General features: G+C 40.8%; 3 protein-coding genes across 3 annotated transcripts in view; all 3 read left to right on the forward strand.

The window, feature by feature from the left end:
- Positions 1-2,854, forward strand: part of LOC107719050 (ATPase family AAA domain-containing protein 3-A-like) — a 5,423-nt gene extending 2,569 nt beyond the window's left edge. The window contains exons 9-12 of the mRNA XM_016526354.1: positions 889-1,013; positions 1,245-1,257; positions 2,096-2,272; positions 2,440-2,854. Coding sequence (XP_016381840.1) covers positions 889-1,013; positions 1,245-1,257; positions 2,096-2,272; positions 2,440-2,649 — 525 coding nt within the window. The 3' untranslated portion in view covers positions 2,650-2,854. The remainder of the gene's footprint in view (positions 1-888; positions 1,014-1,244; positions 1,258-2,095; positions 2,273-2,439) is intronic.
- A 756-nt stretch (positions 2,855-3,610) lies between these two features.
- LOC107719051 (F-box only protein 42-like) lies at positions 3,611-10,269 on the forward strand. Its single transcript, XM_016526355.1, has 9 exons — positions 3,611-3,952; positions 4,350-4,572; positions 5,678-5,736; positions 6,985-7,095; positions 7,169-7,265; positions 7,349-7,405; positions 7,915-8,031; positions 8,710-8,827; positions 10,190-10,269. The coding sequence occupies exons 2-9, from the start codon at positions 4,366-4,368 to the stop codon at positions 10,267-10,269; spliced, it is 846 nt and encodes a 281-aa protein (XP_016381841.1). The 5' UTR covers positions 3,611-3,952; positions 4,350-4,365.
- Positions 9,645-11,821, forward strand: part of slc25a34 (solute carrier family 25 member 34) — an 8,189-nt gene continuing 6,012 nt past the window's right edge. The window contains exons 1-2 of the mRNA XM_016526318.1: positions 9,645-9,743; positions 10,190-10,814. Of these exons, the coding sequence (XP_016381804.1) occupies positions 10,353-10,814 (462 nt within the window). The 5' untranslated portion in view covers positions 9,645-9,743; positions 10,190-10,352. The remainder of the gene's footprint in view (positions 9,744-10,189; positions 10,815-11,821) is intronic.

Below are 11,821 nucleotides of genomic sequence, written 5' to 3' on the forward strand. Positions count from 1 at the left end.
TATAGCAGAATTATATTTATTTTGTAATCTGAATTTATTCACAAATGTAAAACAGTAAATTGTTTATTTAAATTGTATACATGTTGATTTAATTCATTCTGTAATATATAATGACAAAAAAACACCAAAATCTCAATGTACTAAGTTACTGTAATTATATAATTAACCTTTTCATATATTCCAGATAAGTGTGTATGTGTGTGTGTGTGTGTTTGAGTGTGTGTGAGTGAGTGTGTGTGTGTATGTGAGTGTGTGAGTGTGTGTGTGTTAGTGTGAGTGTGTGTTAGTGTGAGTGTGAGTGTGTGTGTGTGTGTGTGTTTGTATGTGTGTGGACAGTGGCTGATTGGCACACAAAAAATGCTCAGTCATTGGCTCATTTAATTCTTTGGTTTTGTATGTGTGAGTGACTGTTTTATTCGACAAAATAAAAAATAAAAAACCCGCTGTGTTATAGGCTCATAAAAACAAAACAAAATGATTTTGCCCAAATTTGGACACTTGAGGGTTAAAAAGTTTCAAAGTCTTGTCAAACCTCTCTATCTAATTAATAAATAAAAGATGACTGTGTGTGAAGTGAGTGTAAGGTGTCTGTCGTGTCTTCAGCTGTGTGTGGACAGACTGATGGACCAGACGAGTCCCACGCTGAACACCATTAAGATGCAGGTTTACTTCGACATGAACTACACATCTCGACGTAAGTGTAAAAACAAACAGCAATCCAGACACACATTTAGGTGAACCGACTGCGTTGAGTGTGTGTGACTGACTGTCTGTGTGTCAGGTGAGTTTCTGGAGGTTCAGCAGAAGGTCCTGCGGTAACGCTCGCGCACATGTGTGTATATGTGAGTGTGTATGTGTGTGTAACCACCTCTGATTGGCTGCGAGCAGAAGCTGGCGATGCATTCTGGGATGGATTACGCCATCATGACGGGAGGAGACGTGGCGCCGATGGGCCGAGATGGAGTGACGGCGATGCACAAGGTGTTTGACTGGGCCGGAACCAGCGGCCGCGGGTGAGGAAACATATTAGAATCATGAATTCTATAATTACATTCAATACTTTCATAAATGTTTATTTACATTTATGAAGAATAAAATATTGTTGTTATATTTAAATTATGTAAAATGTTTTTACATAAAGCTGATATATGCTTTATATATATATATATATTTATAGTAAATTATTTTAAACTATTTTATTATTAACAAGTGTAATACTGTTCATCGTTATTTAGTTTTTTTAGTTTGCGTATACCAGCATAAATTAAATCATGACGTAAAAACACTTTCTATAGTTTAAAAATAATTTAAAATAATAATAATGTATGCTGATGCAGACAAAAATATTGACGTTGCTATATTGATATATGAATATTGACATACTTTATTCGATTTGCTTATAAATATTTATTTAGATGTAATATACTCTTACATATTTATAATACTCTTAATATATTTATTTAACAATTTAAAGAAATTGTTAAAATAAATATATGTATTTTTTATATATTCACAGACTCACTCACTCACTCACTCACTCACACACACTCACAGACTCACTCACTCACTCACTCACTCAGACACACACACACAACACTACACACACAGGCTAAATAACGTACTCAGAATAAAGCAGACTGCACAAGATCCTGTGTCCCACAATGCACTGCACTCAACTGCACATTCAGCTGCACATGACTCATTAGTTCAGATCACTGTTATTTTAGTAGTTTTTATAATATTTATACTATATCCTCTATCATACTATGTATTTATTATACTATTTATACTTATATTTACTATTAGTATTTTGAATTTTGTTACTTGCTTTTTGTCATTTGTATTTTTTTGCTTTAGTTTTATTTATTTTTATTATTTGTTTTTAGCTTACATTTTTAGTTTATTTTAGTGCATAATTTTAGTACCTGCTTTTTGTTTTTTCTTTTAACGATTTGATTCAGTATAACATTGATTTAGACTTTTAAAACTGGATTAAATGCTGCATGATGCTCACTGAACTGAACGTGACCTGACATGGTGTGTGTGTGTGTGTGCGTGTGTGTGTGCGCGCGCGTGTGTGTGCGCGTGCGTGCGTGTGTGTGTGTGTGTGAGTGTGTGTGTGTGCGCGCGCGTGTGTGTGTGTGTGTGCGTGCGTGCGCGCAGGAGGCTGAAGCTGGCTCAGTTTGATTACGGGCTGAAGTGTTCGGAGATTGCGAAGCATGTGGAGGGAATGTCCGGACGAGAAATCTCCAAACTCGCAGTCGCCTGGCAGGTTTGTTCGTCCGTGAACGACGTTAACGCTGCACGCAAATACATTCAAACTTCTAAATCAAAATGATTGAAATAGTCACTCAACAACAGAAATGGAATCCGTGTTTAAATGTTTGTGTGATGAAGCGTGTGCCGCAGAGGCTCATGGGTAATGTGTGTGTGTGTCAGGCTGCGGCGTACTCCTCCGAGGATGGTGTACTGACCGAGGCCATGATCGACGCGCGGGTGGATGACGCCGTGAGACAGCACCGGCAGAAGATGGACTGGCTTCATGGAGAAGGGGTTCTGGTTAACGAGGGCCGGCCGACGCCCACCAAAGGCTCCGCGCCGCCGCTCAAGGCACAGGAAGTGCTCCGCCCTCTACAGGAAGTGCCATGAGACCGGAGCAAACGCGACGTTTGGAGTAACGATTAGAGCTGCAGTAGTGTCTGTCTGTTGTGTGTTTGTGCTGCTGTTTACTGATCACAAGTCTGTAACTTTAATTCACTGTTAATAATCACTGAGAAACTGGAAACAAGTCCACATGAAATCAATGGAAACTGTTTTTATGTCTGACAGTAAAGCAATTTTCGTTTCTTATGACGTCTGTTTTGAGTTTGAATGGAACCAGTTATGATTTGCAGCTCATTGACAAAATAACCAGATCATTTTACGAAATACTGTCACTTGCCAACACAATGTAAATGATTTCGGATAAAAGTATCTGCTAGATTAATTATGAATTAATTTTAACATCAATTTAATACAATCAAATTAATATAGCTGAGTCAAAAACACAGCGATACAAAAAAAGACTGCAGTTGATGACTGCAGCTTTTCGTCTACAAGAATCGTCCGATCAAACTGATTCACCAAAATGATTCGGACTCTTCAATGCTAGATCCGAGATCTGTTTAAGATGAACCGACTCTCTAGAAGATATCGAACCTTCCAATATTACGTATAAGAACGAGATCCGTTTAGAACGAACCGACTCGCTAGAAAGAATCAAACTTTCCGAAGAGCGAGAAAGATCCGTTTAGGATGAACTGAATCGCTAGAAAGATTCGAACTTTCCGAAGCTACATATTAAGAGCGATCCATTTACTCCATTTTCACACCATAGTATATTCAAGCAGTTCTGATTTGCTGAAGCAGCTGAATTCTCCCAGCTATGATTATTGATCTACTGACAACTGCTGAATGCTTAAAAGATACGGTATAATAATTTCAGCTACGCGTATTACTGACAAATGCACAGAATCAAGCATTACAGCTTTCTTAGACAAACAAAATCGTCAATGAAATAAATTATATATCCATAAATACTTATTTCAGAGAAACAGCAGGCACGCGTTTATTTATTTTTATTATGCAGTTGTGTACAAAATTAGTATACATCTCACAATAATTATGAAAAAACATGAAAAATGGCATACATTATATACGTCAAGGGTAAGAAATTAAAGCATTTAATTAACCAAATTAAAGTGACAGTGCTTCTTTTCAGCTTTTCTGTGGCGCACCAAACGTAGCGGACGTCGCCCCGAGACGCGTGACGTGCGCGCTCCCGAGCGGAGGGAAGATGGCGGATGTTTGGAGTGAGGCGCTTGATGAGAGCAGCTGATAAAGAGAAACACAAATAACAGCAGAAAAGCAGAAGAAGCGCGGACGAGAGACGGACAGAGACACCGGCAGACAGGTAAACACGCGCGTCCGTCTCACGGCACGCGTGTAATCACCTTCATCATCATCAGACGAGAATGAACCGGCTGTTAGCGCTCAGCTATTGAAGCAGCAGCTGAAGATACTCTCGATTTACCCCTCGTTACTCTACTACACGCGCGTACTGTGCTTCACGAGTAACTATCAGCGTAAATACAGTAAACTGATCATCTGACGCGCGGCATTAATCAGATCAGAGAAAACAACACAACTGTAGCGTCATTGACGCGGCTCTCGGCTGCTCTGATGTGATGTTTGACAGCCTCTGTTATTAACGACGCTTTCTTACGACCAGTGACGTGAGCAGTGACACACGTGATCAGGATCTGAGATGGTCTTGTCACGTGGTCTTACTCAGCGCTGTTTACTCTCAGATCCGCAGACGGCGTCATGTCCGGCTGCGCAGACGGCGAGGACAGCTGCGCGGTTGCCATGGAGACGGAGGAGGTGCAGCCGGGCGAGCGCAGCATGGGCGAGCTCCCCGAGGAGGTGCTGGAGTTCATCCTGTCCTTCCTGTCGCCCTACCAGGAGCACAAGACGGCCGCGCTGGTCTGCAAGCAGTGGTACCGCCTCATCAAAGGTCAGCGGGGGTCACGCGCTTGAGTCACATGATCCCTCGGACCCGCTTCGGAACGATAATTGTAACCGCTAAGTTTTAATAATCACTCTCTAGTCTACGAGAAAATTGCCACATCACACCTATAGTGATAGCGACACCAAAAAATCGTTGGTTCACTTTTAAAGAGATTTTTCCCAGCTCATGAACACCAATAACACTGACAGCCAATCAGAATCCACCGACTTTCCAACTGCAGAAAAAATAGTTATCGTTAAAGTTATCATTATAGTTATTGATGAGGTCCGCATTATCATCATTTTTCATAGTTATCGTTATAATACTACGTATTAATACAAATATAGTTTTCGTTATAGTTTTCCTTATTGTTACAGTTACTAGTATAGCTAACGTTATCGTTACAGTTGATATCATTGTAATTATACTTACCATTATCGCTATAGTTATTGTTGCATTTATAGTTGTCATTATCATTAAAGTTATAGTTATCATAGTTGCCATTATAGTTTTCGTTATAGTTGTTATTATTACTCTTATAGTTATCGTTATTATTATCGTTACCATTATAGTCAGCACTATAGTTATAGTTACTGTTATAGTTATCGTTATAGTTATCGTCATAATTACCAGGATAGTTATTGTTACTTTAGTTACTATTATAGATATTGCTGTAGTTATCGTTATTGTAAATACCGTTATAGTTGTCATTGTAGTTATCATTATAGTGATTATAGTTAACGTTATAGTTAACAATATTATAGTTACTGTTGTAGTTCGCGCTGTAGTTAATATTGATAGTTAATGTTATTGTAGCTATTGTTGTAGTTTTTACAGTTACAGTTAAAGTTATCATTGTAGCTGTCATAGTTGTTACTATAGTTATAGTTATCGTAATAGTGACCTGTGCGGTTCTGGTTGTAGTTGTGGTTCACAGTGTGATGCAGTGCTGTAGCGCTGTGATTGTGTCATGTGACACTGGGATGTCAGATGAGTTTAACGGTCAGTCAAGACACAACAGCTGAGAATGTGAATCACCACAGCTGTGTGAACGACCCTTTAACAGCCGTCTCTCTCTCTCTCTCACTCTCACTCTCACACTCTCTCTCTCTCTCTCTCTCTCTCTCTCTCTCCCAGCCCGAGCGCTTCTTCGACGAGATACACACCTACTCGCCCTCCAAGAACTGGTGAGAGGCGCTCACATCTTCACCAGAATAAACATTGTTTAGTCACAAATCACCTTTCATTTGTTCCCCAAATTACAGTAGACTTTCACCTCGAAATTCTGTTTCTCATTTGAATTCTTTGGGATTTTGTTTTAATGCTAAATTTTGATCATCAAAAAGTTTGTCTAATTTCTAAGATTTTAACAATTAAATAATTAAAATTTTAGCAATAATATGGCCATATGAAATGTGCTTTATTTTAATGTATTCTGTTTTAAGATTTAATAAATTTTGTATCTTAATGTAGTAATCAAATTAATTAAAACTTTAACAATTTAATAATTTATAGTAGGGTTGCAATAAGGTGAAAAATTTCCGGTAAATTTCTGGAAACTCTCCAAAAATCCCTGGAATATAAAAAAAAAAAATCCTGGAAATTTTCCACCTTTTTGCAACCGTAATTTATAGTAAAAAATGTAATTTTTTTTTATAGTAGTTATTTAATAATAGTGTCCTATGAAATGTTTTATTTTTCTGGATTCAGTTTTAATACTTTATGTAAATTTGAATCATCAAAAACCTATCTAATCAATTGAAGTAATAAAAATTTAACTATTTAGTAATTTATTAAATTTTTTAACAATAATAGAGCCCTGAGAAATTTTATTTCATTGTTATTAAAAATAATTTTTCTGCATTCTTTGTTTTATTATTGAATACAAATTTAGCTAATCAAATATAGTAATCAAATGAATTCATAAAACTTTAACAATTTAAAAATTTTAACAATAATAAGGCTCTATGAAATGTTTTATGTTTCTGGATTTCTTAGTTTTTTTTGGTTTATTAGAATGCATCATTAAAAATATAGTAATCAAATGAATTCAGAAAACTTTAAATAATTTATTAAAATATAATGAAAATATAACAATCCTTTTACATCAAAACATTTTTATCAAATACAATATTACTCTAAGGTTGACTGTAGAAATTAAAACATGGATCAAATAAATATTTTGACTGTGTGATATTCCTTAACATGTTTTAATAGATTAAATAATTATTGTATTTTATACAACAGTAATGTATATCAGTCATAATTTCAAGCCAAGCTTTTATTTTGGCATTTGTTGTGAAGATCTTTGAGTTTGTGTTTGTATTTAATGAACGTTTTTGTCAAATGAAATGGTGCATAGTGTGACTCAAGGGAAGCTGTGTGTGTCAGACAGGAAGTGTGAGCCTGTAACTCCGCCCCTCTCTCGCCCGCAGGTGGAACTGCATCGTGACGACTCAGGGGCCGCCACCGATGGCGGGACACTCGTCCTCCGTGATGGGCAGCACTATGGTGGTGTTCGGAGGCTCTCTGGGCGCGCGGCAGATGTACGTATGAGGCGAGAGAGTCGGCCGCGAGCGATCGAGTGGCGTGTTTATCCTGTGTGTGTTTGTGTCGCAGGAGTAACGAGGTCTGGGTTCTGGATCTGGAGCACTGGTCCTGGTCCAAACCGGCCGTCAGCGGCCCATGTCCTCACCCTCGCGGGGGACAGTCTCAGGTAACACTGCCTCCTCAGTCTCTCACTGACTCCCATGATGCTGTGAGTCTGAGCCGCTCACTGTGTCGCCTCGTGTTCCTCAGATCGTGATCGACAGCGACACACTGCTGATTCTGGGCGGCTGCGGCGGACCAAACGCTGTGAGTATCTGCTGAGTGTGTTTGTGTGAGTGTGTGAGTGTGTTTGTGTGAGTGTGTGTGTGTGAGTGTGTGTGTGTGTGAGTGTGTGTCTGTCGGTGTGTGTGAGTGTTTGTGTGTGTGAGTGTGCGTGTGTGAGTGTGCGTGTGTGAGTGTGCGTGTGTGAGTGTGCGTGTGTGAGTGTGCGTGTGTGAGTGTGCGTGTGTGAGTGTGCGTGTGTGAGTGTGCGTGTGTGAGTGTGCGTGTGTGAGTGTGCGTGTGTGAGTGTGCGTGTGTGAGTGTGCGTGTGTGAGTGTGCGTGTGTGAGTGTGCGTGTGTGAGTGTGCGTGTGTGAGTGTGCGTGTGTGAGTGTGCGTGTGTGAGTGTGCGTGTGTGAGTGTGAGTGTGTGTGTGTGTGTGTGTGTGTGTGAGTGTGTGAGTGTTTGTGTGAGTGTGAGTGTGTGTGTGAGTGTGAGTGTGTGTGTGTGAGTGAGTGTGTAGAGATGCGCTGCAGTGACCGTCTGTGTGTGCAGCTGCTGAAGGATGCGTGGCTGCTGCACATGAGCGCCTCCCCCTGGACGTGGCAGCAGCTGCGTGTGGAGAACGAGGATCACGGCGCACCGGAGCTCTGGTGCCATCCGGCCTGCAAGGTGAGCCTTCAAATGTTCACTTCCTGAGTTAGAGAGCTGAGATAAAAACATATTTACTTTTTATAGTTGTGATTAAAGTCAAAATTCTGAATTTAGATCTTGTAATTCTGACTAAACTTGCGAGAAAAATTGTCTGAATTGTGAGATAAAAAGTTATGACCTTTTTTTTTTATTCCAGACAAAAACAAAAAACAGGTGTGTGAGAAACTCAGAATTCAACGAAAAAACGGCAAAAAAACAGATGAACAGAAATCAGTCCCCAATTTATTTATTTATTTTATTTATTTATTTATTTATTTTGGTAATCTGTTTCACTCAGATGTATGTCACAATTTAGATTCACAGTCTGGATTTGAAAGGAGTCATATTTGCAAGATGTGAAATTATAATTACGAAAAAGTCATAATTATGAGATGTAAAGTCAGAATCGCAAAAAAAGTCTGAATTGTGAGATATAAAGTCAGAATTACAAAAAGGTCATAATTGCAATTTGTAAAGTCATAATTATGAAAAAGTTAGACTTGTGAGATGTAAAGTCAGAATTTAAAAAAATCAGAATGGCGAGATGTAAACTCAGAGATTTGTTGCTACATTGGTTACATCACGATTTTCATTCAATTTAGCTGAAAAGGAGCCGCAGTATGTTGACCAGTCTCTCTCTCTCTCTCTCTCTCTCAGGTGGGTCAGTGTGTGGTGGTTTTCTCTCAGGCACCGTCGGGGCGAGCTCCTCTCAGCCCGAGTATGAACTCTCGCCCCTCCCCCATCAGCTCAACGCCCGCCCCTCTGGGGCCGGAGTGTGTGTGTGTGTGTGAGTGTGTGAGAGAGAACTCTAGAAGGGAATGTTTTATTGTTCCATCTGACTGAAGGAAACAGGAGGAACTGATGAAATGGACCTTTTTTACCGCTCTTGCAGTCTGCAATGTTTACATTAAACGTGTGTGTGTGAGAGTGTGATGGTGCTGGTGAGGGAATGAGGCTGTGGATTGTAAACAGAAATAAAGTTCTCCATGTCTTAATTCTCTGGTATAATGTTGCGTGTGTTTTTACGATCTCTACTATAACAGAATAAAGCTGCTCTTCAAACAACGTCTCAATTCACACATGATACATTGTAATGTCATTATTGCTTTATTTTAGAATTATACATTTAAAAACTGCATCTTCAGCTTTTATTTCAGTTATGGTTATTTGAGGCAGTCCGAACCAATGCGGACACGGGCTATTATAATTTTAACGATTTTAGTATTTTTAATATTTAAAATGAATTTGTAAAATAAAGTATGTAAATATGTTTTATATAAGTATATACATGTATAATTTTATTTAATGTTTGTATTTTAACATTTCAATGTATATAATTTAATATTAATTAATGTTTAGTCAATTTATTCATCATTATATATTTAATATTATTTATTTTTTACATTTTTAACAGTTTGTGTTTGTACCTGCTGCCGTCAGTGGTTTGTGTAGTTCACTCACTGTGTTTGTTCTGGATTCGACTCGAGAATGTGAACGTGCGTAATTCACCTTTAACCCATATGAATTGAGTCTGCGGAGCTCCGAGCTGATTGGCTGAACGCTGGGGAGGCAGAGAGGTGGAGAAGCAGCCGCGCGGTGATTGGTCAGGGAGCAGATGTGGGCGGGGCGTTCACTCCAGCGCTTCGTGTTTACCAGCGTGTGAGTCACAAGCAGAGACGCGTTCAGACTCGGTAAGACGCGCTCAAACTGACCCAATAATTGTGTAGCGTGATGTACAGTTTATAAGTTTAACGGGTTTTGTATTTAGCTTATGTAAAGCATAACACAGAGAATTAAAATAAATGTTACGATGATTTCATGAATATGCAAATGAAGTGTCATAAACTTACACAGATATGATATATTCTTTACGAAAAATAACTATTGTAGTAACCATGTTTTTTTGGTTGATTGGTTACCATTTGTATTACCAGTGTTTTGCTACAAATGTCATGGTTAAACTATGGTTGGTGTAGTAAATCCATGGTTACTGTGTTTTTTTTGGTTTTATATGTAGTAGGTTGATTTCTGGAAGGGTTGCATAGCATTCTGTCTAGTCAGCTTGTTCAGTAGTGTTTGATTGAGCAAGGCTTGTTCATAAATCATTGTGATGACTGTAACTTCTGGCCTGTTTCAGATTTGAATCCTGGACGTCAGAAGCGCTTCCGCACAATTCTGCAGTGTGGACATATTCAGACTGAGCGAAACACCAACTGAAGCATGATTACATACATGAATACTGTGAGATAACACACACACGACACAGCGCACACGCTCCTGCAGGATCGGTGGTGGATGACATGTGCTTCCTTCACCCAGACATGCCCGTCATGCGGCTCATAAACTCTCCGTTCGCCCCGCAGGCCCCCATCACGCCCGTCGGCCCTCGGGCCCTGTGGCCCCCGCTGGACTTCACGCTGGGCGCGCTGGCGTGCTGCGGCGCATGTGTGTTCACCAACCCGCTGGAGGTGGTGAAGACCCGACTGCAGCTGCAGGGTGAGCTCCAGGCCCGCGGCTCCTATCAGCGGCACTACCGCGGCGTGCTGCAGGCGCTGTGGGTGGTGGGCAGCACAGACGGCCTCCGCGGCCTGCAGAAGGGGCTGACGGCGGCGCTGCTGTACCAGGGCCTGATGAACGGGGTGCGGCTCGGGTTCTACTCCTACACAGAGGCCACGGGACTCACGGACGCGCCGGGAGGGAGTCTGATCTCAGGAGCTGCGGCAGGAGCTCTGGGCGCGTTTATCGCCTCGCCGGCGTATCTGGTAAGAGACTCACCCCGCTCACACTGACACTAAATCAGCCTGTGCTGTTGCTTGTGTTTCTGCAGATCATGTGATCACATAACGTGCGAAACGTTGCTTGTGTCGCATCACATGAAGTCACGTGACCGGAACATTGCTAGGTCTCGGTTGTGATCTCTTGTCTGAATTAAAAGAACGCAAAGTGCAGTAGATTGCATATTTTTGCATTTTAGATTATACGTTCCACTGTGGTTTTAGAAAAGGTGCCACAGAGTGTGACATCATATCATGACCGTCGCAGTGTCCATTCGTAGAAATTTCACATTCTCAAAGTGTAGTGTGACGCAGCTGAACACTTAAACATCTCGCAGCGTCGAGGCACTTGATTCTGTTGGCCAGGATTCGTGGTTGTTTACCGTGTTTAACCGACTCATTTTCAGGAACAGTTGGGAGCCGTAACTGGAGTTGTTGTCCGTTTGCTGCTGTGTCAATCACTGCGGCATTGCATGCGTGCACACACTCACACACACACACACATACACACACTCACTCTCACATACACACACACACACACAGACACACTCTCACACACACACACACACACACAGACACACTCTCTCTCACACACACACTCACTCACACACACACACACATACACACACTCACTCTCACATACACACACACACACACAGACACACTCTCACATACACACAGACACACTCTCACATACACACACACACTCTCACATACACACACACATACACACACACACACACACACACAGACACACTCTCACATACACACACACACTCTCACATACACACACACACACTCTCACACACTCACACAGACTCACACACAGACACACTCTCTCTCACACACACACTCTCTCACACACTCCCTCTCACAAACTCTCACATACACACACACACACACATACACACACACACACTCTCATATACACACACACACACACACACACATACACACACACACACACACACACACACACACTCTCTCTCACACAC

This window comes from Sinocyclocheilus rhinocerous, unplaced genomic scaffold, assembly GCF_001515625.1.
Source record: "Sinocyclocheilus rhinocerous isolate Xijiao unplaced genomic scaffold, SAMN03320098_v1.1 scaffold2648, whole genome shotgun sequence".
Classification (NCBI taxonomy): domain Eukaryota; kingdom Metazoa; phylum Chordata; class Actinopteri; order Cypriniformes; family Cyprinidae; genus Sinocyclocheilus; species Sinocyclocheilus rhinocerous.

What these genes read in the sequence shown, in the direction of transcription:
- LOC107719051 (XM_016526355.1), top strand. Translation starts at nt 4,366, where the DNA reads ATGTCCGGCTGCGCAGACGGCGAGGACAGCTGCGCGGTTGCCATGGAG. An exon ending in TCTCTGGGCGCGCGGCAGAT is followed by an intron (nt 7,096 to 7,168) that starts GTACGTATGAGG and finishes TTTGTGTCGCAG; the next exon opens with GAGTAACGAGGTCTGGGTTC. An exon ending in GGTGCCATCCGGCCTGCAAG is followed by an intron (nt 8,032 to 8,709) that starts GTGAGCCTTCAA and finishes TCTCTCTCTCAG; the next exon opens with GTGGGTCAGTGTGTGGTGGT.